The sequence below is a fragment of the Nicrophorus vespilloides genome, unplaced genomic scaffold, assembly GCF_001412225.1.
Source record: "Nicrophorus vespilloides isolate i.1.1-1 unplaced genomic scaffold, Nicve_v1.0, whole genome shotgun sequence".
NCBI lineage: Eukaryota > Metazoa > Arthropoda > Insecta > Coleoptera > Silphidae > Nicrophorus > Nicrophorus vespilloides.
Genome location: NW_017095954.1, coordinates 66,973 through 93,075, shown reverse-complemented (window position 1 = coordinate 93,075; position 26,103 = coordinate 66,973). Strand labels below are relative to the sequence as shown.

At 34.9% G+C, this 26,103-nt stretch overlaps 5 protein-coding genes across 8 annotated transcripts in view; 1 reads left to right on the top strand and 4 right to left on the bottom strand.

Annotated features, from left to right (window-relative positions):
* Positions 1 to 16,555, bottom strand: part of LOC108568971 (E3 ubiquitin-protein ligase HECW2-like) — a 35,349-nt gene extending 18,794 nt beyond the window's left edge. For all 3 annotated transcript variants that reach the window (XM_017930324.1, XM_017930326.1, XM_017930325.1), the window contains exon 1: positions 15,260 to 16,555. In XM_017930324.1, coding sequence (XP_017785813.1) covers positions 15,260 to 15,635 — 376 coding nt within the window. In that variant the 5' untranslated portion in view covers positions 15,636 to 16,555. The remainder of the gene's footprint in view (positions 1 to 15,259) is intronic.
* Positions 16,556 to 16,639: 84 nt separating this feature from the next.
* Positions 16,640 to 17,325, bottom strand: LOC108568973 (yrdC domain-containing protein, mitochondrial). The gene has a single exon (XM_017930328.1). It carries the CDS (start codon positions 17,300 to 17,302, stop codon positions 16,661 to 16,663), a length of 642 nt encoding a protein of 213 aa, XP_017785817.1. The 5' UTR covers positions 17,303 to 17,325; the 3' UTR covers positions 16,640 to 16,660.
* LOC108568974 (DNA-directed RNA polymerase III subunit RPC10) lies at positions 17,303 to 17,835 on the bottom strand. Its single transcript, XM_017930329.1, has 2 exons — positions 17,577 to 17,835; positions 17,303 to 17,512 (listed from the first exon to the last, which is right to left on the bottom strand). Exons 1-2 carry the CDS (start codon positions 17,715 to 17,717, stop codon positions 17,327 to 17,329), a joined length of 327 nt encoding a protein of 108 aa, XP_017785818.1. The 5' UTR covers positions 17,718 to 17,835; the 3' UTR covers positions 17,303 to 17,326.
* Positions 17,836 to 19,731: 1,896 nt separating this feature from the next.
* LOC108568969 lies at positions 19,732 to 21,607 on the bottom strand. Of its 2 annotated transcripts, XM_017930323.1 has the most exons (5): positions 21,439 to 21,606; positions 21,263 to 21,380; positions 20,609 to 21,205; positions 20,182 to 20,541; positions 20,029 to 20,111 (listed from the first exon to the last, which is right to left on the bottom strand). In XM_017930323.1, exons 1-5 carry the CDS (start codon positions 21,525 to 21,527, stop codon positions 20,103 to 20,105), a joined length of 1,173 nt encoding a protein of 390 aa, XP_017785812.1. In that variant the 5' UTR covers positions 21,528 to 21,606; the 3' UTR covers positions 20,029 to 20,102. The 2 variants fall into 2 exon arrangements, with proteins under 2 accessions (XP_017785811.1, XP_017785812.1); XM_017930322.1 differs by having other exon boundaries at positions 19,732 to 20,541; positions 21,439 to 21,607.
* Positions 21,608 to 21,704: 97 nt separating this feature from the next.
* LOC108568978 (death-associated protein kinase related-like) overlaps positions 21,705 to 26,103 on the top strand; it is a 42,681-nt gene continuing 38,282 nt past the window's right edge. The window contains exon 1 of the mRNA XM_017930335.1: positions 21,705 to 22,394. Coding sequence (XP_017785824.1) covers positions 22,270 to 22,394 — 125 coding nt within the window. The 5' untranslated portion in view covers positions 21,705 to 22,269. The remainder of the gene's footprint in view (positions 22,395 to 26,103) is intronic.

The window sequence follows — 26,103 nt, the reverse complement described above, 5'->3', positions numbered from 1 at the left end:
ACTAATCAATAACAAGGGATTACTGATAGTGCGACATTGTCCATATGATCACCATGGTGACCATCATCGTGCTCCGTCGGTTGACATTTTACGGACTCCTGGCTCGATTGAAATAATTTTAATTGTCCTGAATGTAGTTTAATCAACGCGACAGGAAACCATGTGGGAAGGAATCGCAATGTTAACTCGCTCACTCTTTCTTTCTCGCTGTTACACACACACAAAGCGCTCGATTTATTTTCGAGCTCAAATTAAAATCGAATTAACGGTGGCAAAGTTCAAAATTTTCACACCATTTGTATTTTTTTTTCTTCTTCTGTCTCTTTCATTAACAATGTCCTTTTACTAATTACATTTTTTGCATACATGAAATTCAGAAATTTTTGTAGATTCGATTTAAATTTTTCACTTTAATTTCATTCCATTAGACGCTCAAATTAAGTTGTAAATCAAATGTAAATATTTTCAATATTCGATCATCATAACTTGTTTTTTTTAATTAAATGTAATTTGATTAATTTAGTAAACAATTATTGCTACTTTCATATTAATTACGATTTTTAATTAATTAATTAAATTGTATAATTTTAAACGCCAACCGTAAATATAATGTGTTACACGTGAATCTTCATAAAAATAATTCCCCTGAAGGTAGTATAGTAAGTAAATGTGGTGACGTAATAGTATTTAAGTTGGTGCACGTGGTAGCTCAGAGTGCAATTACAGCTGTCAGTTCATTAAGCTAATTGGCACAACTGATTTGCATGTTGCAAATCGCGCATAGTATGGATGCAGCATTATATTTAGGGACAGTAAAAGTTTATGTTAGAAATAACGTTTCCAAATATTTTGCAACTAATCTGGAGCGTCGATGATGCCAGCCAGCCAACATCGTAATTCGAGAGATTGCATAACAGCGTAATTTGCGTTCGGGATGCGACAGAGAGTATTATTATATTATGAGAGGCACACGCACACACATCTCGAGCGTTGTTGCATAAGAGAGCAGCAGTTCCCATCGGAGGATATAGTTTTCGGAGATCTTGGGAAATCGAAACCCACCCAGAGGTGACCAAAAACTGTTGTTAATTCGGAACAGCTGATCGAATGAACATAATCAATATTGAGGAACGTGGGACGCGGTGTCACCAAAATGATGGCATTTTTCTATTCCTCTTGAATAAAAAAAAAATCTGTTTCCAAAGACTGTAAATAGGTATTTTCTCCAAAGAGGTGAACGTAATCATTTTGCTGAGAGTGCAGATGTCCACTGGATTGATTAGATTCACGAAAATAGAATCGTGTTTTTTCCTGCACCTTCTGCTTGAAGTTCAAACCGGATCTTCTTGCGAAGCCCGAATTATTTTGAGGTCTCGACTTTTTGATGGTGTTTATTCCGGCCGACGCAAATCGACGTTAAACAGATCCGATCCGCGTGAAAATAACCGTTTCCACCGGAGGGAAATCGCCGCCTGGAAAATACACACACGTACATCAAAGCCACCTTCTCTTTCCAACCTTTCCACCCGTTGATTTCTCTCTCCCTTTCTCTTCCACACTATGTGTGTGTATATATATATATGTATGTATATGCATTTTTTCTCTCGCTTCCAATTTAAATTTCCTTCCTGCCTCCGACGCCTCTACACCCCCGCGGAGCCGCAGAAAACGGAACTTCGTCTCTCTTTGAAAGAGCGGCGAGAAAAGAACTTCCTCCTCCGTCTTCTACGTCCCGACCGACCGAAATACATTATTATTTTCACTCAAACTCAATCTCTGTCTCTCTCACACACACACTCTCTATAAGCGGATTCCGTGACGCAAATTGCAACACTCGCGAAAATTATAAATAATTCAATGCTCTTTCAAGTTACTTAGAGCTCTTTTCTCCAAACAATTTTATAACCGCTCAGTTCCCAGAAAAATAACATCAGACTAGGAAAACACACAATTGTAATTTGCAACAGAAAGAACAATGGTGATTCAACGCGTTCTCAAGTACGAGAGTTTTTTTTTATTTATTAATTAGCTAACTTGAAATTCACAATCATTTCGATTTCCATTTAATCTAACATATTAATAATAACTCTCGTTTATTAATAATTATCGTGCCCAATTTCAAAATGAATCAATAGATAAGGCAGTTTCATTGATCAATAGTACAGTCAGTTTTCGATAATATCCGGAGTTTCATTCATGAATTCTCCGATTACAAATATCCGAGTCTCATTCGCTTCGACTCACGTCACGTCATCTTGCAACGACGTTGGTAATTGCAGAAGTTTGTAGTAGTAATCTCGTTTCATCATCATTTCCAAAATATGTTGACGATTAAAAAATGATGTAGACTGCATTGAAATTGTAATAGTATTATTTTTACTTCACGATGTGCTGAGAGAAGCGGACTTAAACGACAGAAAGGAAGTAAACAATGGTGATTGCAAAATAATCCACGGATGAGGCACTTTCGCCGTTGGAAAGTGCAACCGATGCGAGTATTAAATTATTTCGCTAATTCCACATAAACAAATTACAATTGGTCTATTCGGTGCACTTTCTACAAAAAGAACAGATTTTTTTGTAACAACAAAGAAATTTCGTTGTTTACATGATTCAATCAGAATCGTTTTCCTCTCCAACCTATGAGAAAAGTCAATTATTGCAATTTTCAAATGAAAATAAAGAAAAAAAGTTTAAATGTTTTACGGCATTTGTAAATGATCAAACAATTCACCTTGGTTTTTAAATGCGACGTTGTCCAATTACAATGATAAATAATGCTGTGTGTGTGTGTTTTTTAAAGGTTCGCAAATCGTAATTGGAAAGACTGCGAATGTGTGGCCGATCAGGAAATGGAACGGAATGCAAAATATGCCGGACGCGTTTCACATTCATCAGCGGATTCGCCAATTCGATGATCTGGCACCGACGTCGTTGTGATAATCATCATCATCATCATCATTATGATGTTGTTGTGATGATCATAACAATAACAGTTTGAAATAACGTTAAATTATGATGATTGCTGCGTTAATTGCGAAACCGGAGCGCGGTTATAATAAACCTTAATTAGGATTCCGCCAAGTGGGAGACAGGGACGGACTTGGCAGAAATTTAATAACAAAAACAACAAACAACAACGGAACTCTCACCTTGATTAATTTTTGTTTTGGCGCAAGTTATTCCACAAAAAGGCACACACTCTGATTGCGTATTTTCGTTATGTAAAACATTGACGGATCGAATCGGAAGAAGAGGCGTTATTTTCCGATCCTCGATGTCACGTAAACCTTCACAAGACAACAATGATTTTACAACTGAACTCACGCCTTTTCGGTCTACTCAATGAAGCCGGCTGCTCGAGGTGTGCGCGACGGGGAGGGGGCAATGTGTTTGTATGTATGTGTGTGTGTGGTTTACGTGACGGATGGGATGGAGTGGGGGTTTGGAGGGACGTGGGACGGTGCGCTGGATGTGGGCGAGGGGGGTTAAAGGGGGGATGGCGCGGTCTGCTGTGCCGAGCGTTGGAATTTTATGAATTAAGTTTTCGGGACGGGGTGGGGGTTCCCCATTCGAGAGGTCGGCAAGGACGAAGGCCGCATGTTTCATTCATAATCTTGCGATCTTTACTACACACGCACTCGCTCCTCGCACACTGCCATCTGCGACACGTGATCGGGTATCTGTGTGCATGTGCGAGAGTGCGTGCTTGAGCGTCTGCAGGATCTGATCCTGGACGTCGCATCCTTTCCACACGCACGATCTCGAATTCATGTTCTTTTGTAATTTTTTTTTTTTGGCGAAAGGAAAAGACACACCATTCGAATCATTTTCTCAGGACGAAAAGCGTGCGAACGGAGATTGTTGTGATGCGTGGACGAGCAGTACAGTAAGAAGAAATGAGAGGACGGGGAAGCTTTATTTGAATTCAAATTAGATGTAAATGTTTTATTAATTTGTCACAGGAAGTTGAATTAAGTAAACGGCATGCAGCCGGAGCCATTGTTGCCGGGAGCACCAAGTGCCTCCTTGATTCACACGAAAGTTCCCATCGCCCTCCCAGTCCACAGACCTTCTAATTAATGAGATTAATCATCGTAATAGTGCATTCTTCTTCAGACTACTGCACCCTGTACCTCAGTTAGCAACTTGTACAAGTCGTCAAATGTTTTTCACAAACACAAGTGCGCTATAAATACCCGTATGACTTTCACAAGTACATGTAAATTACCGAATTATACTAACATTTATGTAAATAATTATTAAGATTCGTTAACAACATGACACTATTTAAGTCGGTTACTTACTTGGTGACTACTTGCACAAGTTATATTTTTTTTAATTCCCATCGTTAAGTACTTGTACTTTCAAAAGTACAAAAAAAAATAACGAATTATACCAACATTTATGTAAATCCTTATTAAGATTAATCATAATATTCAAGTCGGCAATTTGCAGAAGTTTTTTTATTCAAGTACTTGCCTCATATGATTTTCACAATTCTATATAAATTATCAAATTCTATAATATCGCGTAAATAATTATGCATTAATAAGACTTAGAAGATGCGTTTCATTGCAATTTGTACAAGTTATCAAATATAATTGGATTAGACAGAGATGTAAATACATGCCACTTTTACAAGTAAAAAAACATGTTGTCTGATCTCCAATATAGTGTAAAAAAATAGGAATTAGTCGAGCATTACTCTTTATATATTAAGGCAACCACGCATTGTATCTTACTTGGAAAATTGTGCAAATTGTCAAACATTCGTCTTACAGTATTTGTCCCGCATGACTTTCACAAGTACAAATAGATTACCGAGACGTAAAGACGAGTAACTAATTAATGGGATTAATCACCTTATTTATGTTTCGTGCAACTTCTTAAACAGTCTACACATTATTGGCTTCTCGACAAGTAAATTAACAATGCATTGTAACTAGAACACACACAAAAAACAACAGATACTCGTTTTTTACGTACTTGTCACGTTTCATTTTGCACAAGTACAGAAATTTTCATTCAATCAAACTCGATACTTAATAAATTTGATTAATAGGTTTAATCATTATCATCATAATACATTTTCAATAAGTTTAATCTGATTTTTCTCAAATATTCATTACTTGTACAATTACAAGTACTTTCCCGAATTGCATGAAATTCACATAGCCGTTTCTAATACATGACAGGTAATTGTCTCACATAACTTGCACAAATATAAGTAATAATCTTCGTCATAATGAAATACAAAATTACTTGAATTGATATAAGTGCATTATCATTGCCAATTAATTGTATTTACACAATTACTTGGCAACTTTTACAACACTTACATTTTAACATGTGTATTAAATTAAATTCGTTTATGCGAACTTGTGGAGTAAGTTACTTGACAAGTATCACGTACAAATCATTTCTAAAATCAAATTGTATAACATACAATATTCCGATTTCTAAGTAAAAAATCGATCGTGCCTTGCATTTCCGAAAACAATAAAACTTTTCAATTTCCTACGGATAACTTGCATAAATTCCATCCCGTGTTTCCGGCGTACATTGTTGCATGCATGTATAAGAATTTCCATAACCTTAATTTGTCCACGAAACACTCTTCTCAAAAATTGATTTTATGCATACTATAGCTTCGCGTATCTACAAAATTATCCGATTAAATATATCACGTATACAAAAATAAAGAAATATATATAGTTGTATATATTTATAAACTGGTTAAACTTTATTGGGCAATTCAAATGAAAACTGAATAATTTAAACGTTATTTTTAATATTCAACAATGAACAATCAAAATAAGTGACGAACAGAAAAAAATGTAGTAAGTTATTTCGATATTTGCAATGTGTATGACATATTTTCCAACGTTTCTTAATTAACTATTCACGGACTTTCGATCAATGACATCAAATTAACGTTTAAAATGTAAATGTTGGTAATACTAAAACACAATTTTGTCTTATAACACACATAGTGTGGATTCATCATTTTGCGAACTTTAGTTTACGATTTCTCTACGAAAACATTATCCTATTATTTTTGCAATATTTTCTTCTACAAATATTTTTTATTTTCCGAGAAAAATTCGTTACCTACCGAGACTAGTCAATTTGATCTTATTCTCTTAAAATTAAAAACAAAAGAATTTTGATTTTTTAAAACAAATTTAATTATACACGTGCATTGAAATGAAAGATGCATAGGATGTATAGACTGTTATTACAACTTTTAATTAGGTGATGCAGTAAAGTCTTATAACTCCAGGCGAGAGCACTAAATTATAAAAACTCTAGTATTTCCTATAAAGAAAGAAATGTTTCAAATAATGCAAAGGAAGTAAAAATAAAAGTAATTAGAAAAATAAATAACATACACGAAATGTGTTCCTAATATGCAACATATTGTTATACAACCGACAAATATGAGTCCTTATATACGAATAACAAAGAATAAACTATTTTGTATAATGGTAGAATAGAATATTTGTATTGAAACCCAAGTAATTAGGAGGACCAACGCATCGGTCGGTTTCGGATGAAATAAAACAAGGTCTTAAAGCCGGAAAGTACAAGCTCTTAATATTTTAGAAAAGTCTCAGATCTAACGAATATACTAAACGATATATTGTAAAGGGGGAAGTAAAAATTGCATTGTTTTTCTGATCATAAACATACATCAAACTCATCAATAAATATAAAGATTCAAACGTACGAATGCATTAACTACTAAAATCTATTCGAAATGTATAAATATGTGTGCGGCAAATGTACATTTAAAAACATCATAATTTGTATGAAATTTAGTAAAAAAAAAATAGATATTTTAGACATTATGTTCATATATGTTTATATATATATAAATGCAAGAAATTATATAATTATGGTAAATTTTTCAATTTCTTTTTATGTATAATAGATATAAATAAATGTATTTTTTTAATTAACAAAAGTTGTTTAATTTATTCATTATTTTTTACTATTGTTTACTATTTTGTACATTTCAATAACGTAATATTTCTTAATATAATAGTGTCCATTCTGCCTATTTCTTGGCAATAACGAAATCCTCAATGTATATAACGATAACGTATAAAAAAAATTGTACTATTTTTTCAAATTTTCAAACCGAACTATAATGAATCAGGACTAATCGAAGCCGAATTATATGAGTTATTGATGTATTTATATATCGCAACATAAAACGCGAATTTCAACAACAAATTTTGCGGACGACCACAATGTTCTGAATTATCTTTAGGGGAACTATGCGGTGAAACAAGCCACAATGGAAAATAATAATAAACAAAATGTATTATACAACCACACACAAAAGAGCTATTGACCGCAGTCTTTCCGCCAATCGAAAATATTTTTCAACTTAAATAATAAAATGAATAGGTAATGAAAAATATTCCAGCAATATTTGAGCTGTTTTTTTAAAGTGGCCTTACATATAAATGGTGGTTTTTGTTTGAAAAAAAACTACAATGATCAAAAATATCAAGCTTATAAAATTTAAGTTTGAAGACGATAAGTCTACTCCGAAGAAGTCTACTCCTTTGTTTACAACAAAAAATATTGGGTGACAGAGTTTAAACGATGTCGTACGAGCGCCAAGAACATCGCAGTGGTCGAACAAATGAGGTGATCACGCCAGAAATGGTGAAGAAAAACCACAAAACAGTATTTGGATAACCGTCGACTAAAAGTTAGCAAGCTAGCAGACATGGTAGGCATTTCAGAAAGTGCTGTACATCCCATATTCACTGAAAATTTGGAGATGAGAAAGCTGTGCAAGGTGGGTGCCGTGTTTGGTCACAATCAAGACAATGCACCAGGTCATACATCCGTTATTGTGATGACCAAAATTAGGGTTCAAACAAAAACAAACTTTAAAAACAAACTGTTTTCGAATCTTAACATTTATACAAAACCGGTTTGTATAAATGTTATATAAAATTCTTGAATAAAACATAAAACTATAACAAAATAAAATTACTCCAGAGAAACCTATATAGAAAAACGAATATCAGTAAATGTTTATAAAATATTATTTTATTTCTCAGAAAATATGATTTTAAAAAGAAAAGAATGTCTGCCGCTTTTTTTTTTCATCATTATAGTTTTCTTCTATTGAATAATTTGATAATAATTGTCCAGATAATTAATGATCACACTTTTTGATGCCAGTGAAATAAATACGCTGGACGTCTTTGTCAAAAGGTTTTGTGGATTTTATAAGTAAAGGAGAAGTGCAAGTAATTCTCTTTGTCTTCTCTCTTGAATTCCTGTCTCTCCAGCAAGTAATATCTTAGAATTAATTTCATCTTTCATATTTTTTATTTCACATAACAGAAATTCTAATATGTCTTCTCTTGTTAATAAATTCGCATCTTGTCATCCTAAAGCCTCTGTTTATCATCATGACCTCTAAACGTTCTCACTATAAACAGGGTATTGAAGCTATGGGATCGCTGGGAAAAGTGTGTCAAGCTAAAAGAAAACAATGTTGAGATATAAAGATAGGTCGGGTACTTCTGGGACTACCCTCGTATAAGTTCATTTTTGGAAAATTGAGTTAATGGTAATTTTAGTAAGATATAGATATCCTCTTTTTATGCAGCACAACTTCTTGATAAATTGATTAACGTTTACCAATATTTTTAATTAATTCAAACGCAAACCCTTAAACATCTCGATGCATGAAAAAAATAACCACTATGACTCACTTGTTTAAATATTGCAATAATTAGTTTATTTTTGTTTGGGCCACCCTGTATATATGTATGTGTGTTTAGGCATCCGTGCAACCGTCGCTTACCGTTCCTTTCTTATTGTTATGATTGACATTATTATTTCTGTTTCGTTCGTCCGTTATTTATTTAAATCGTTATGCGCGCCTCGCACCGGAAACAAGTATGACGGGTTCGTTATTTTCGCAAAAGGCCAACCGAAAAGCCAATCCGCCTTCGCCTCGGCATTTTCAGTCTTCTTTCCTTCATCCGTCATCTGCGAAGTTCCGAAGTCCCGATAATACGCATTCCTCCTTTTTTTTTGCGTTTCCTTTTTATTCTGAATCGCATTCGAAAAGATCATCCTATCTGCCGTCTGCATATTCCGGCCTCCGGCATTCCCATTGCAAATACCAGTCAATCCTCTTGGACACGGCACCACAAAAATTCGACCTTGCCGCAGTTTCGATGCGAATATTATGCAAATCATGAACATTCGTATAGAGCATACGCCTCAATTTATATTATTATGAATGGAAAATATTTTCGTCGCCGATACAAATATTCTATAAATATATATATATATAAGATATGTGATAAATAAAAATGAACGAAACTAGTAATGCGCATATTTTATTTAATTATTCATAAAGCGACTTCGAAAAAAAAAAGATGATTTATGTAGTCAAAAGTCTTGCAATATTTATACATACTTTTTATCTTTAAGTCTTGTCCTATTTGTTCTACTTGTTTTTTGTTGTAATATATTGTTTTTTTTATTACACTAATTTGTATAACATGGAATTGTTTTCTTATTGAAATCACTTTATAATTGCTTCTTATTATGTGTACAATCAGTTTGTTATCAACTCATTAATGTGCATATTATCGTTATAATGCAGTGGAACCTCGCTTAACGAGTTTAATCCGTTCCAAAATTTCCTGATTTTTACTCGTATACTGAAACATATTCAAAAATACACATAATATGTGTACACATATCCGGGACTTTTCTTCTCATCGTCACTCGTTATGCAAAACGTCGCTCGTTAAGCGAGTCATTTTTCTTAAAATTAATTTTGCTCGTTAAGCGAGGTTCCACGGTGTAACAAAAAATGCTGCCCATAATTGATTTTTTTTATAATCATTAACGAATGTACATATTTCGAAGATATTTATTAATAGTATTATACAAAAAAAATACTGATTCACGTATTTTTATCTAACAATTTAATTCATCTGTAATTGCATAATTGTAGCAATTATTACATCATTATTACATTATTTTTTACCACTTGCACATATGTTCTGCCCCATTTTATTAATTTAAAAAAATAAATATTATTTATCTCAATAATAAAAATAGGAAAATAAACACGACTGAAATAACATGACATTTAATTTTTAAATTATGTTTACGACATTTCAAATTACTGCTGAACCTCGCATAGTGCAGCATCGATTAGTCCGGATTTTTTATACTTTATTCAGTCAAGTCTATTTTTATGCAATTTATTTTTATGCGATTGTAAAGTACTCAATTAGTCGAGTTTCAAACAGTCCGATTACCAGCACTAAACGAGGTATTCATGTACAGGTATCCTCCGACTTACGAAATCCCGGACTTACGAACAAAATTCTAAAAGCTATAACTTGTTACAAGGAAATATATAGTGATAAAAAATAATTAACTATCCAAACAAAAATTGATAATTTCTTTAATAAAATATAATATTTTTGGAAGATGTACTATCTGTTTCGTTGCATTTGTTTCTTTTCTCGTTTTTATTAAATAATTGTGATGTCTATATTGAAAACTTTTTGTAAGTAAGTATTTTATTTATTTTAATCTGTTTTTTTAAATTTACCTATATAAAAGTAAAAACCATAATAAAGTGTGGTAAGGTAAGTATATTTTGAAATTTTTGAAATTACAAATTGTAAGTCGGGGGATGTATATATTTATTTAGTTATACAAAATCGACAAAGCTGATACCAAAATTTAAATCTCTTCAACTTTATGTAATAGACAACAATAATTTAATTGATTTAAAAAAAAATATTTAAAAATAATTATCCTAAAAAAATGTTGCATTTTCATTAAATTTACTTTCTACAAATTAATTAGATCATGTCTTTTAATTGACTTTTTTTCATTCTGAATCGAAATTACACAATTTCTAGAGAAACGAGAAATCGTAACAATACTTTTTTTTCTCAAGAAAATGTTTCTAAAAAAAAAATAATAACGTTAATGACACTTGATTATAATTAATTAACTAGAAGACAATTGAAATGCATGAATAATATAAAGTTATTCGATGACGTGTCATTTATTTTTAGAATTATAATCAGCAAATTATCAGATCTATTGTATTTTAGTTTCCGGTAGTTCAAATTGAACCTGTCACCTTTCGTTGCAGATATCATATTTTATTATATTCTACAAATGTATTATTAATATCCGATATGTAAATTATCGCAACGCAAAGTTAGTGTAATTAATAGAAGAAAATGACATACAAGAAATTGCACTTAAATTATCGAGATGACTCAATCAATAAATTTCAAAAGTCTTGATGAAGAGGATGTTAGTAATTTATTTAATGCATAAGATGATGATGTTTCATAAAGATGAAATTAAAGAAATTCCTATCAAATCTCCATTGAAAATATTTTATGTTTAGTGAAAATTATGCAGATTAAAAAAAAAATACAATTACAAATGTTTTTTTTTATAAAAATATTGTTTAATTTATTCAATTAAATGGATTTTTATAACATAGAGTAAAAAAGTAATTAATGAAACCACATTCGGAGATAATTATTCATTAAACTTCGTCAAAAGGTAGATAAAGTCATATCATGTAAATTTGGTTGCATACCATAGTAGTTACGAAAAATGTATATTTTCATAACTAATTCTCAATTAAAAATGCGCAATTCTTGTTTAATATATAGGTTCCACTGTATATGTGGAAATAAACATGTATTTCTTTGTATAAACTTTTTCTTTTTGAATAAACTTTTCTTAATGGTATTTTCTGTTCATTTAAGCCAATCATGATGTTTTATTCTTATGAATATGGCAAGTAACGAAGGGACGAGATAACTCGTAGTAGGCGTCATGGGCAAGTAAACAACCTACGAGATATCTCGTAGTTGGCAATCAACGTGTTAAGCAATTCAAAAATCAGTTGAGATAAACTTTGAATCGTATTTTCGGATTACGGTCAATAAGCAAGTGTTTCTGGATCGGTTCAATGAAGACTCGAGAGCGCAAATCTCTTTGGCTTTACGCGCCCATCGAGCCGGACGTAATACCTTGAATACCGCACGAATGTAGATCACATCCGGGCAACGAGTTTGCGAAATATCCGCACGCATTTTCGAACACAACAAAAAAAAACGGTTCGCGTCGCAACCGAATTACGCAACAACAAGAAAAAACAGTGCTTTGATTTTCCTCTTTCATTGCAGTCTCTTATTTTCTGTTTTCCCGTTCCTATTTCCCAAAACAGTTTGATTTACGGCGGCTTTGATATCCGGACTCCATGAAATCTGTTTATCAAACATAATCCAACGCAACGCCGGAGTTGTTCTGTTCGCTTCCACGAATCGCGTATTTATTTCACATGCACGCAGACAAAATGCAAATAAACAATAGATCCTGTCTGTTTAAGTTTCATAGCAAAAATAAAAACCTCGCGCAAGCACAGTCAAATTATTACCGTACTAATCGAGGTATTACAAAAAAAATGCTTTTAAAGATCTGCTGAGCAAGCATAATTTGCATCATCGAACAATTGTTTTTAAGGGAAAAAGTTTCGACGTTTTCGGAATATTTAAAAATGTCTTGCAAAGTCAAAATGACTGATGGATAAACATAGTAAATTTGAAGTCGATACTTCAAAGGAAAATTCACCGCAAATTTGGTACACGCTGAGTGGATCAACAAATCGTAATTCCTCGGAAACATTTGTTTATAACCGTTTCCACTTTTTTTTATTTAGTTGATGATCGCATGAGCAAAAGTTTACAAAAAAAAATAAATGTTTATATTTTCTGTGCATGAGTATCGCATGAATATATGTTTGCATCCGGCCCCAAGCGACGATGACAACAAAGTCGAAACAATCGAACAATAAGCGCCGAAACCGGAAGCGCTCAATTTTATTCACCTTTTTTTTAATTCACTTTCCGTTTATGACTCATTAAAGAACGACTGCATCGTTGATCGGTCGCAAATAGATTCCGTTAATTGATTATTTGTTTTGATGGAATTCCGATTTTTTGTTTTGCTTTGAAATACTCAATAATTGTTTTCGTTCATTTCGTTTCGTTTCAATTTGCCGAATGAGTGGAAATAATAAATTGATACGAAACGCATACGACCTTATTGAAACCGGATGCGCTAATTGCCGTATTTATTTCATTTAAATGGAGAAACATTCCGCTCGTTACGTGCATTATTGTTATCATATTTACATGTATAAAAAATATCTTGCTGAATAAATTTCAATCAATCAGCGTGAAGCGGTCGGTAATGCTCATAGTATCGGCGGGTATAATTGATTAAACCTGTTTTCGTACGATGAGCATGACGATGTTGTTCGCCCCTCGGCCAGGTGGGACGGGACGGACGACGAGGTACAAGACAAAAGAAGAAAAACAACGTCGCGGACATTAATGGACGTATCCGGATAGATAGATTTCGATGAAAACACGGCAAACACGAAGAATGGATGCTGTTAATCTAACAAGCGCAGAAGTATTCTGGGATTGCATCCAATTGTGGGATGCAGTCAGAAAATTTAACATACAAATCGTTCAAAGATTTCAATCAAAGTGTCTTAATAAAAATACAGGTGAAGATCTACATATTCATTTAGTTGATTACAAAGCAGATAGACTTAACACTTAAATTTAAGTATTTTGTATAAATATTTTGATCAATCAATCCGTAAAATACTGAACATTTATTTAAAATGTTTCTTAAATCTTTATACTTTCTCTATGCGCATTTTACATTGTTCAACTATTCGGTCGGGGTCCGTTGATTCAAACATTTAAAAATACTAGACTGTAATCACATATTAATATTCTAGCTATTAACCTACTTGACAGCAATACGTAAAAGTCAACGCGCTTAAAGTCCTTAGATTTAGCGCGTAGATTTAAATGTTAACTTTTGTTTAAAATAAAAGTTCGTACTTGCATAACAATGATAAACATGACCGAAAATGTTTGTCAATGTTTCTACTGAATAGAAGCACAATAAAATTATGAAAAAAAGAATCACCCAGAACCTTCTGTCAAAGTAGATAACTTTAAAGTGTTGAGATCAAGCTTCAACAATCAATCACATTACTCATTGAATAACATTAATTCAACGTTTTATAAAGTAGTTTAACTCTTTAGATATTCTATAACTTACTTATATAATAACATTAATCCAACGTTCAATAAAGTAGTTTAACACTTTAAACATTCCAATGACAAACATTATAATATATAACTTCATATAGTTTAAGCTTAGAACATAGATAACTCCAAGTAAGGTATAGCTATACCTCGCATAGTGCGACATCGATCAGTCCATATTCACTATAGTCCGATTTGAAAATTTCAAAACAAACTAAATTTTTAATTGAGCAAAATACAAATAAATTGTAAAAAATTAGTACACATAATTACGTAGATGATTTTTTATGCGATTTATTTTTCTTTTTGTTAATTCCTCGATTAGTCCTGTTTCAAACGGATTAACAGCACTATTCATATTGCTGTACTTAGATTGAAGATTAACATGGAAAGACTAAAGTATATAAAAATTGAAAATAAAATTTGTAAATCAATAATGTGCCGATAATTTCAATTTATCAAATTCAAGGAATCTGGAAATGTTGTACCGAGAAATATGAAAATAACATCATATAAATGCAACGGATTTCATTAGCAACTTACATAAATTTATATCGTTATTGATTGCAAATGAATATATTGATTCAAATTCGTTAGAACTTCACTTTGGATATGATAAATATATATAGTAATACATGTGATTAACTTCTTTGAAATCTTTCAGTTAAAAACTCTTTACATTTTCAAGTCATTTCTGGTTTATTAATAGAAGATTTGGTTACGCGCTTCTATAGATAGGAACGATTCCAACAGGAAACCGTCCGAAAAAAAACAGTTGATCCTGCAGGATGAATAACAAATTAAAGGAAATATGTAAATATCCGTTTTCATGTTCAAAAATTAAAGTACTAAAAGTAACTTACAAAAGATCTACTAGAAAATCAAATTTATAATATGGTCTTATGTATTGTAATATTGTGGAGTTGTTTGTAAAATATATATATGAATTCTGTTCAGTTTCCTATCTGCAAGGCAATTATCCCGCCAACAAAGTTACTTAAAGTCCTTTTAGTAATAGATTGCAAATAAACTTGTTTCTTTGTATATCTAAGTTAATGTTATCTATGATTGATATTGATTACCTGTATAGGAGAGGGCTATGAAGTCGCCTTCGGCAGGTGGCAAGTTCCATCGTACGATCCATTTGTCTTGGTCCTGGTCGAGGTCAGCCCAGATTCCTTCGGCGGGGCCGGCGGCTGCGTCGTTCTCGTAGGCCGGTGGCGGTTCCACGGAACCCGTTTCCTCCGTGCTCCTTTCGCGAAGCACGCACTTCAAGAATCTGCAACCGTCCTCATCTTCCTCATCATCTCCTCGGTGGTCCAGGTCACTACCAGCTTCCGCCGCAATTTCCTCCTCCACCACCAACACCTCATCTTCCTCGTCCTCCTCATCACCATCATCCTTCCCGTCCACCGAGACGCAGTTCGCCACTGCACCTTCCTCCTCGTCTACCTCCATGAAGACACGGAGTGCGCTCAACTTCTTTCTTTTTTCTATTTCTCAAACCCGGTCAATCGCGAAACATAAGCAAACTAAAAGGCAGCGCGCGTGTGTTTTTCCCGACAACCGGCCACGAAGTGAGCATACGGACCATTAACTACCATAGACGAACTCATCAAAATTCGATTTATTACGTGAAAGAAACAAATATGTATAATAATAATATTAGTTAAAAAGTTTGAAACGCACGAAGAAAAAACCGAAAATTCCGACAACTTTCTCTCCGATTCTATACGACTTTCCCATGTTTATTTATCGTCGGTCTCGCGACGCCCCCGGCGACGCCGCCGCGACCAACGTCGTCGCCATGACAACCGACAGCGAGGCGTCTTTTGATCTCTCACTCCGAATAGGGGAAAGCGAAAAGAATAAGAAGAGGAAACTACAAGCAATTCTTTAATAATTAAATTACACGCACGTTCTGTTATCAATCTTATTATTATTATTAATTTGTTGCTATTTATTACGTACATGCATCTTCCGGAGCGGCGATTCAAAATTAAAAGCGCGTATTGAAATTACATCCGGATCCGGTTTCTTCTCCTTCGCCGACGCCGTTTCTTTCTTTCTTCCTTGCTTTGACGGCAAATCCGACAAACAGCTGATCGCACTTGTCTCTGGGCATGTATGTATCTGATGTCTATGCTCTGGTCTCTCCTCGACCTCGACGTTTCCTTTGGTTTGCTCGCTCGGATTACCAGCAAAGCGCGTGCGTTCTAAGCGCAACCGCAAGAATAAACACACGTCGATGGATGATGATGATCCGCCCGGCACTTTCAATTCACGATCAACGAGATTAGTCGCTAATTATAAAATTCAATTTAAACTCGGCTGATCAAAAAGAATCTGCACGAGCAGACGGATAAATTGTTATGCGGCAACGTAGGCAAATCAATAAGCGCAACGCGCGAAACGCGCCATCTACCAGAAAGAAAAGAACTGCATTCATTTCATATAAAATTAATTTATTTAGAAAATTATTGTTATTTGCGTGTAAAACCAAACGCTGCTAATATTCCCACTGTACTCTCACAGGCCATTCCCTCTCTGACGATCTCGTAAAGTCCTTTCTGAGATAAATCGACGATTGTTGATGCTCCCCTGTGGGATTCACCCAAATGACCTCCATCATAGATACCATCCAATTTATGCCATAATGCCTGAAACTCCTCCACACTCACAGAACTTGGATGACTACTTAAGTTGGCACTGGTCAAAGCTATGGGCGCTTGCAGATGATTGGCTACATCCCTGATAAAGCTATAATTTGGAATTCGGATGCCCACCTTGCCTTTACATACCAAGGATTTGTCCAGAGCACTTGTCTTCTTTGTATGCAAAATCAGAGTTACAGGTCCTGGCAGCAATCGCTCCAATAATCCCGCAGGCAAATGTCCCACCTCTGCCCACTTCATAAAGTCATCAACTTCTCCCACACAGATAGCTAAAGGTTTCTGGTAATCTCTAGTCTTGATTTGGTATAAACTGTCTATGGCTTGTAGGTTGGTTGCATTACATGCCAAACCGTAAACTGTATCTGTAGGTATACCAATCACTCCACCTTGTTTAAGGCTATTTACTGCATTGCAAATAGCCCTTGGATTATTTATCAGGGTTACCCCCATTGTCTTCAGCAGCTTAAGCTGCATTTAATCCCTCCAGTTATGCGAGCACTCAATATTACAACACCTGTAGAATGTTGTCATGGGTTCATCAGCAGATCTTGTCTGAATTTGCATGAAAAAAGCTCTGGGGTAGGCGCATTTCGGACACCTTTCTTCAGTAGAATCCACGTTCTTCCAGGCCTCAGCGCCTCCTAGCACATCATCGATTTCCTAAAAAAAGAAACAATTATCACTCAAAGTTCATCAATTTTTTTATTTATTTAAAGTAACTCACCTTCAGTTTATAGTATGTTTTGCTCGTCACAGTTTTCGTAATGACTTGAAATATTGGGCAAATATTGCAGACCAGCTGAATTCGGGCTCCTTTTTCTTGCACAAACATCAAATTACCGCAGAGCGGACAAAATGGGATCATATTTCAGAGTACCATCGACCTCGAAAATTGAAGAAATACTAAATCGTGTTCAATTTCTATTTACACTCTCAAAATTTGATGCAAAACGTGTTTTAACCTATGTACAGAAAAAAAATTGGGTATGCAACAATTCAAACGTACGTGTGAAAATTCCATATAATCTTGCATACGTTTGTTTTCATTATTCCATCCAGTTCCATCATTATCAGTAAGATATACATGGTTATACATATATATATACTTAAACCACTTTTTAGAAGTTGCAATTATCAAGTTTTGATAATTTTAATATGAATTTGCAAAAAAGATTGTGAATCTAGAAAAGTACAGAGTTATGGCGCTTAGTGGCGCCGCAATCATATTTTTATTACTTGTAATTGCATCATGGAGGGGGGTTAGCCTTAAAACCTGTGATAATCAAAGTATAAGCAAGAAGCAAGTTTAGGACAGTTTAGGACTTTAGGACGCCAATCTTAACTTCCTTCCAAACTCAGGCAAAGTGTGGATTTATAGAGAGAAGTAGCGGTTTATAAGGAAGACTATCTAAACAACATTTAAAATAAGAAGAAAAAAAATGTTACAATAGTTCTTGATTATTAAACATGAAGACATCTGAAATGGATAAGGAACATAAGATACGAAAGCCACATATCAATTTGAAACAAAGGCTAGATTTAATTCATCGAATGGATAATGGTGAGAGAAAGAAAGATTTGGCAAGCAAATATAAAATATCGTGCGCCACAGTTACGAATATTTACAGACATAAAACGGAAATTCTGAAAGCTTGCAAGAACATCAATGAGGAAACTTTGCATAAAAAATCGCAAATGAAGAATTGTGTTGCCAAGAAGTTGGATATGGCTGTGCTGAGGTACTATCAGCAGTCAGTCAGCTGCAATAGACAAATCAGTGAAGAAATTCTAAAAGAGAAGGCCAGCATATTTGCGAATATGTTATCATTTAAGAACTTTGTGTCAAAGGACCTCTGGTTCAAGAAGTTCAAAAATCGATACAGTCTGGATTTGGAAAATCCTCCATGGAACTTACTTAAGAAGGACATGAAATTTTTATTAGATCATGAAATTATAAATATAGTAGGTGATGATATTGTTGAAGATAATCATATAGTTGATGATTCATACGTGAATGAAAATAATCAAGAAATAAATGTAAACAAGGAAGTTGGCTTAAATTTGCTTGGGGTTCTACCAAATGATATCATTGTAAATAATGATAATTTTCTGTGCTTTGCTGATGATCAGGAGTCACAAAGAGATGTTAGTGATAAGCATAAAGATCCAGATGAGACACAACCCAATGCCTGGATAAGGAACATTAAGATGACAGTGAATGAGTCTCTGGAAATGGAAGATGTGAAACAACCTGTGATACAAGCATTGGAAACAGTGCACAATGCATTGAATAACTTTGATATTGTACCAAGTGATATATTCAATGCATTTTATTTGATGCAAGACTATATAAAGAAACAATTATCTGAAAATTAAATAATTTGTTTCTTTCATTGTATAAATTATTGTAGAAGTTTCATTTTAAAAAATCATATATTGTACTAGTAAAGGACTCCATCAAATGTTGTATGTCTGATTTTAAGAGTTGCTAATCATCTCCATGCTGCTAAATGCAATTATCCACCCGTTTTTGTCTCATCGGTTGCCTACATTTGTTCATTAAAACTTTTGATAGACTTAAGAGAAATAAAATACTTATTTATATTTGAATATGTATTAAAATAATAACAATAAAAACATCTGTTTCAAAAATTGTATGTATGTGTAAATTCATTTTGTTTTGCATTGCATAATGAGGTAGTATATTTTCTGTATATATATATAGTAAATATTCGAAAATTGGAATTTGTATACATGGCAGTGTTACAGATCAGTTATTACATATTTAAACTTAAAAGCTAAATCACCTAGAACACAGAAATAATAATAATAATAATAGATGCTCCTAACAATTTTCACTATTTAAAAAAAATCATCAAGTGTGTATGTACTATCTATATATAAATTAAACGTAACAATATAGTATAATTCACAGAAAAAAAAAATCACCCTTAAAATTTACCAAATTCTCGTCTCTGAGCGAACAGGAACATGTTCTTCGCGTTGAAATTGTTAACTGGTTCAGAGTACAGCGACCCGAAGTCGCCGCAAATAGAGTCGCACCTGGAGAAGGGTGCGGGCTCTGGGCAGTTGCTAATGAATCCTGAGCTTTGACTTGAAGATCTGCTAACACTTAGATCCGGTTTCGTCTCCCAGAAAGATTGACCTGAGGCGACGGAAGTTGGACCACCGGAAGCCCACGGATTCTTGAACTTCGACGGCGACAGTATCGGTCTCTTCGGGCTCAACTTCAAATTACCTAAATTCAAATTTAGGTCGTAAGTCGTCTGCTGAGGTTTTACGCTAAATACGCTTGCAGGTGATCGCACCTCGGCAAACAACTCTGGCAGATTAAAGGTGCTATTATTGGAAGGCGACTTGGAGCGATTCAAAGATTCGAAAGTCGTTTGCGGCATCGTTTGGAAGAGCATCGAATTGTTCACAAGAGGCTTCAATTGGTTCGTCGTCGTATTATGTCGTTTCTTAGCCTTCTTCATCTGTCGCTTTCGTATGGAAGCGTTGAACGACTCGTAATCGGATTCTGGATCAGAGCTCAAATCCGTCGAATTCAATGGGAAATCCATTGCCTCTTGTTGTTCAGTCTCAAGTACTTTGCACAATTTCTTTGGAGATAATGGCACTTCCGTTTTTTTGTTAATTTTACTCTTCCTGTTGGTCATAAACAGTGTCTGCAAAGAAAAATAATTGTGATAATAATAAATTGATTTTGCAAATAGAATTAAAAAAAAAACTCACCAGAGATAGTAAAATTCCAGTAATAGCCAATACAGGCATGTAATTATCCCTAAAGTAATTGAAACTTCCATATTTAATAATCCAATCATAATTCAATGGTTTCAAAGCCTCTGGTAAATATTCAGACAGTTGCTTAGAGTATTTGGATGTAACCATCATTACAGCAACAAAATAAAATAAAAGTAGGAGTCTTAAGAAACCAGTAAGCAACCAGTGCCTGTTTCCAGCTTGCACAGTAATTATGGTTTCATTTATAACAGCAACTTTTTTCTTCAAGGAGGCCAGCTTCAATCCTAACATCCATTTGTTTTGCTGTCCCAAAGTCTTTTTGAGCACCCTATCACACTTTGGGCAGAGTTTGTATGCTTTCTCCAGTTGCTTCTGGAAGTGTTCAATCTCAATATCATAGTTCTCCTCGTCCATAGGCACAAAATGTGCTAGCTGATAAATCTTTAGCTGCTGGTTGTTATTGCAAAATTTGCACAGGCCATTTGATGGTGTATGATTTGAACAGCTTTCATTGATGGAAGTTGAATGGTATTGTGCATTGAGCATCTCATCATGCTGCTCAAGTATTTGCTTATTGTAGCTGCCATCCTAAAATTATTATTAGATTTGTTTACTTCGGAATACCACAAGTGAAAAGTCATTAACCTTATTGAATCCATTGTATTGGGTGCATGATGGGCACATGAAGGCGTTGATTTCCGCGTACGGTACTCTCGTGTTTTCATTGCAGAACCAACAGTTTACTTTGAAGTTGAATTTTCTCCTGCAAGTCAGGTGGTTTAAGTAACATTGTTAATAAGATGATCTTAAATGGAAATTACCTAATATTGTGGTAGATGTAGTTGATAAGGAATAAAAGTAAGGCCGGCGTGAAAACGATTAAAACACTCTCGTATCCGATCCATTCCATTCTTTCGACTTTTTGTAATGAATACCAACGCGCCTCGGCATAACCTAAAAAAAAAACCTTGTCTGAGAGATCGCGCCGTTCCCGCGGTGGGGGAACGTCCCGTCACAACGTTCTATCGTCTTCGGTCAGATGGCGCCAGCACGAATCCCCTTCACCGTCTTCCAATCTCTGAGGGTCCGGTCTATCCAGCATTGTCAGTTCAGTGAATTGCATTGTATGAGTTAGGTGTGTCCATATTATTGCTCTTCTGGGGGGCACCGAGAGACCAAGAATCGAACATCAGAAGGTACCATCATCATCGATCAAGCAGAAGATCGTTTTCTGGACCAGTCTTCCAATTGGTTTGCGGTCTGCGCTCAGGAGGGACGGAGGTAGTTTCGTTCACTACGTTTTCGATTTTTTTTTGTTCGTCCGTTGGTCGCCGCCGGTGCATTGTGTGTGTGAATTCGACCCATGTTTTCTTCACGATTTGGGTGCTCCGCTGCTGCCGTCGATTACGACGAGCCGCGATCAATCATGGATTAAAGATCTAATTGTTTTCTAAAATCGAAGCGAACCGCAATAAGACAGCAAAAATTTGTAACAAAAAAAATAAACAAACAAACAAACTGAAAGACCTAGAAAACAAAACAGTTGAAAAATTCGCAGTGTGTCAAAAAGTGTGAAACGGACAGATTCCAAGAAAGGTATTTTTGCAGAGTATATATTCGGTGCGAAGAACAATAGCAGTTTGCAGAACAGGATGCTGGGGGACAGGAATTCGCAACGATTGGGCCTTCTGGCCCTCACCGAAGCCCAATTGAACGAGATCATTTCGAACAGACCCATCGGGGACTTCTACAATGTGGAACACACGGTTTTCGCCAGGTAGGTTGATCCCAAAAAACCATAGCACATTTCATCCCCCTTAGGTATTGCATATTCCAGTTAGGTATTATATATTCCAGTTACGTATTACATCATCCCCCTAGGTATTACAACGAGTAAATTATTCCGTTTGCTTATGTATTCGCAAATTGACTCAGCGGATTCATTCGACTTTATTCCGCTTACTTCTCGACTCTTAACATAATTATTAATAACGCGAACGAAAACAAAAAAAACGAGTCATCTTTGCATTTCCTTCCTCGATCGCCTGTTGATCGTCTAATCTCTATTCGTTCCTCATTATTTAATTGTATCCACAGACGCGGACATGTATTTACTGCCACAGGAAACAGTTCAATTAAGTAATTTACGTTGTGATCAACTGATTCTCATATAATTGGACTATGAAAAGCATGGGAATGCGAAACCGTGAAAAAAAAGACACTCAGCAACACTCTTATCAGCTGATGTTGCTTAAATAATAATAGATAACCAATAGCATAGAATCGCCGATTCCTAAATAGTAATAATTTATTTAATGTATACGTAATTTAGTATAAGACACGCAATGTAATGTTATATTGACGTTAACCATTAGAATCTTGTTGCGACTTCTGCGAAATGAACATTTTTACTATTCCGTTTTTGTAGTAAATATATACATCCAATTGGCTTGAGAAGCAAGAAGAAAGAGCAGTCCAGAAACAAGAACCTGTTTTTAATAAACTAAATGTCGCATACTGAAATTATTCCTATTTTGTGGACTCGATTGATAGAGTCGACGAAAGATTTCTCTACATATATTTTTTTTACATAATGTTCTTTTAATTTTATGCTACCGTGCATACTTTTTTGTTGTTCGAATTATATATGCAAGCGATGTGTGTTATTAAATACTATTTTCTTTTAGAAATTTGAAAGTATTTTTTCGCTTCTTTCAAATTGATTGATGATGATCTCTTCATCTCTCTGTGTAAAATGTCAAATGGTGTTTATATTAATAAACAGTTGATTCGTTTCCTTTTCGTATTGTTTTTTTCTTGCTTTTATGCATATTTACTTCAATTGTAGATCGCGACCTTAGTTTATAATTCTCGGAATTAATCGTGTTTAGTTTGTGCATAATATCATCACGTTCTTTATACTTCTACGATTCTCAGGCAGACCGATCTATATCCACTTCTATTATCTTCCAACTTATCGAATTGATACCGTATATCTACGGTTCCGTTTAAAAAATGATTCATCCGCGATTATGATTTGTTTTGATTACGATAAAAAAAAACGTATTACTTAATTACATTGAATGGAAAAGTTTCATACTGACTTCAATCTGCTACCTGGAAATAGAATGCATTTTATAAATAATAATCTAATATTATCGATGTTGAAGTTTCATGATTTGCTTCTAAAGTTCTTGATTATTTTAATGGTCTCAAACTGCACAATCTATCATGGTTTGACTGTTATTATCATTATGTAAACGTTAATCCGTATTATTACATAATCATACATTGCAAATAATATTCATGTTTTCAATGATTATTTAGTAATTATGGACAGTAAAACTTTAATCTAAAGGGTTCAAGGAGTTGACGACGAATTTGAAGACTACTAGTCTAAGTGATATCTTATCGTTTAATCAAGAATAAATAAGCTTTTGCACATTTCTTGAACAACGATAAATCTCCATAAACTTGGTATTGTTTGTCAATGGAATTGCGAACATTTTAAATGATGGCCACTTTAAGTATAGTTTCTTATTTGATTAATTTATTCCACTATGCTAGAGAAGATTGCGTTGAGTGTGTATAGCGCTCAAATATATGGAAAGTTGTTAATGAAGTGAAGAGAGGCGCGCTTGCAGTTTGAATGTGAATGCATGTAGATTGTCATGAATGGACGCCTTCGATGATGGCTCGCTCATCGCAGAGGTTGTTCGCGAGAAGTGCAAAAACATGTGCGTTTTTTCGTCCCGTTGTTGTCTTTGCGTTATTAAATTACCAGCAGTAACAAGGCTGGTAATTTCAGAAGTCCATTAAGTGGCGTGTATTTAAAATGTGTCCCGGTCTTCTAAAAATAAATAGTCTTTTCTGTTTATTTAACTCGGCTATATTTTTTTGCCGTCGTTGCATGCATGGCATTATGTCTGTCCTCTTCGGTGCGCCGCTGAATTGAAGAGGAAGAAGTTAAGGAGGAGGAGGAGGTGTAGGTTGGTCGGAAGGCTTCTTGGAAGGAATTAATTAGGGGGATGTGTCGGCTTGGCGGAATGCCGTCTTTATTTTATTTTCCCATTTAATTTAGGTGATGTGTGTGTATGTATGGATGGATGTGGATGAATGTGTGAGCGTTTTGCCGCGCGCCGCTTTTACAGTTAGTCGCGGTCAGACGGTCAAGTCCTCAGGCTCTTTTCGGCGTCGTTTCTTCTTCGGCTTCAGAGATTATTCGCTCGCAGAGCAGCCAGTTTCATGAAGCTGAAAGAGATGACGAAGAAGCTATCCGACGATGGCCCAGACTCCTTTTCACGTTCTCACTCCGTCTCATTATGAGCCACGTCTTTCTCTCTTCATCCACTGCACTCGGCCCTGTTTATCCTTGTAATTGTTGTTATTCCACACATATCGCGGCCAATTCATTCTCCTCTTCTCTTCACAGAAGCCCGAGCCTCCGTGACCCACAAAACCGTTCGAAATAAAAGTAAATGAAGCGGATTGGAGAGAAAAAAGAGGATGCGAATTAAAACGAGTATGGGAGGATACGGCATCGGCAGAACTAGATAAATACCCTCCTTCTTCTACGCAGCTCCTTTTCCTTCATCGGTATCGGAAGTTGCGTTTGGTTTCGTTTCTTTTAACGTATGCATAATTTGGAAGTTTATTAAGGCGAACTGGATTCGAGTTTGCCCAGTTTTTATCCACATATATCAAGTTATCTAGGTCGGTTTGCGTGTCTCTACCTATGCGCGCGCGTCCGTGTGTGAGTGTGTCCCTATTTTGCGGCTTTAGTTGACGTATTTTTGTTTTTGTTAGATTTACACTAATCATTCATTTTCAACGCGTTTTCTACCGCTAATGAAGACTACCGCCACTTGTTGCGTTTGCCCATGCGAATATAAAAATCAACGCCCGAGTTGTATTTGCCGAATCAGCGGTTGCATCACATGACGATTGGCTAAGGTCAATCGCATCAATTACTATTTAGCCAATATTTGCGTCACGCCTCTCCACTATGTGCATTTCCAATTCGCTCCATCCAAGTGGTCTTCAAGCATTAACTAACTTCCCGAGGTTATCCATGCGCTTCCTATTAAGGCTTAACTTGAAGTTTCTAGTGATATGCTGTACAGTGCTCATGCTAAAGGTGTAGGGGCACAGTGAAATGGCAAAAGTTTCATTTATCGATTCAAGTTGTTTGGGAGCGTTTAATTTGTTAATGACATCAGATCGTTTATCACATATCGCGTGACCGAAACGTTCTATTTATACCCGTACCACGATGACCTTTCCACCAAACTGGGTACGCGAAAGATGAATAAAGAAAGAAACGTATTAGAGTAAATGACACTTAGTCTGCATGATTTCGGATTCGTTTAGGTCAACATGGGACGTGTTGCGTTTTCTCCTTCGCGTCTCCGATATCTCAGCACAGCTAGCTAGCGCTGACCTCTCACTAAATCCGATTGAAAATCTCCCATTTAGTTTCTTGACCT

Bases quoted from the DNA above. Each gene is read 5' to 3' on its own strand.
- LOC108568974 (XM_017930329.1), bottom strand. From the start codon at position 17,717: ATGATCCCATTTTGTCCGCTCTGCGGTAATTTGATGTTTGTGCAAGAA. The intron at 17,513-17,576 runs GTGAGTTACTTT...TTCTTTTTTTAG, and splicing joins AAACATACTATAAACTGAAG to GAAATCGATGATGTGCTAGG.
- LOC108568973 (XM_017930328.1), bottom strand. From the start codon at position 17,302: ATGGGGGTAACCCTGATAAATAATCCAAGGGCTATTTGCAATGCAGTA.
- LOC108568969 (XM_017930322.1), bottom strand. From the start codon at position 21,527: ATGGAATGGATCGGATACGAGAGTGTTTTAATCGTTTTCACGCCGGCC. The intron at 21,206-21,262 runs GTTAATGACTTT...TAATAATTTTAG, and splicing joins AATACAATGGATTCAATAAG to GATGGCAGCTACAATAAGCA. The intron at 20,542-20,608 runs GTGAGTTTTTTT...TTTTCTTTGCAG, and splicing joins CTGGAATTTTACTATCTCTG to ACACTGTTTATGACCAACAG.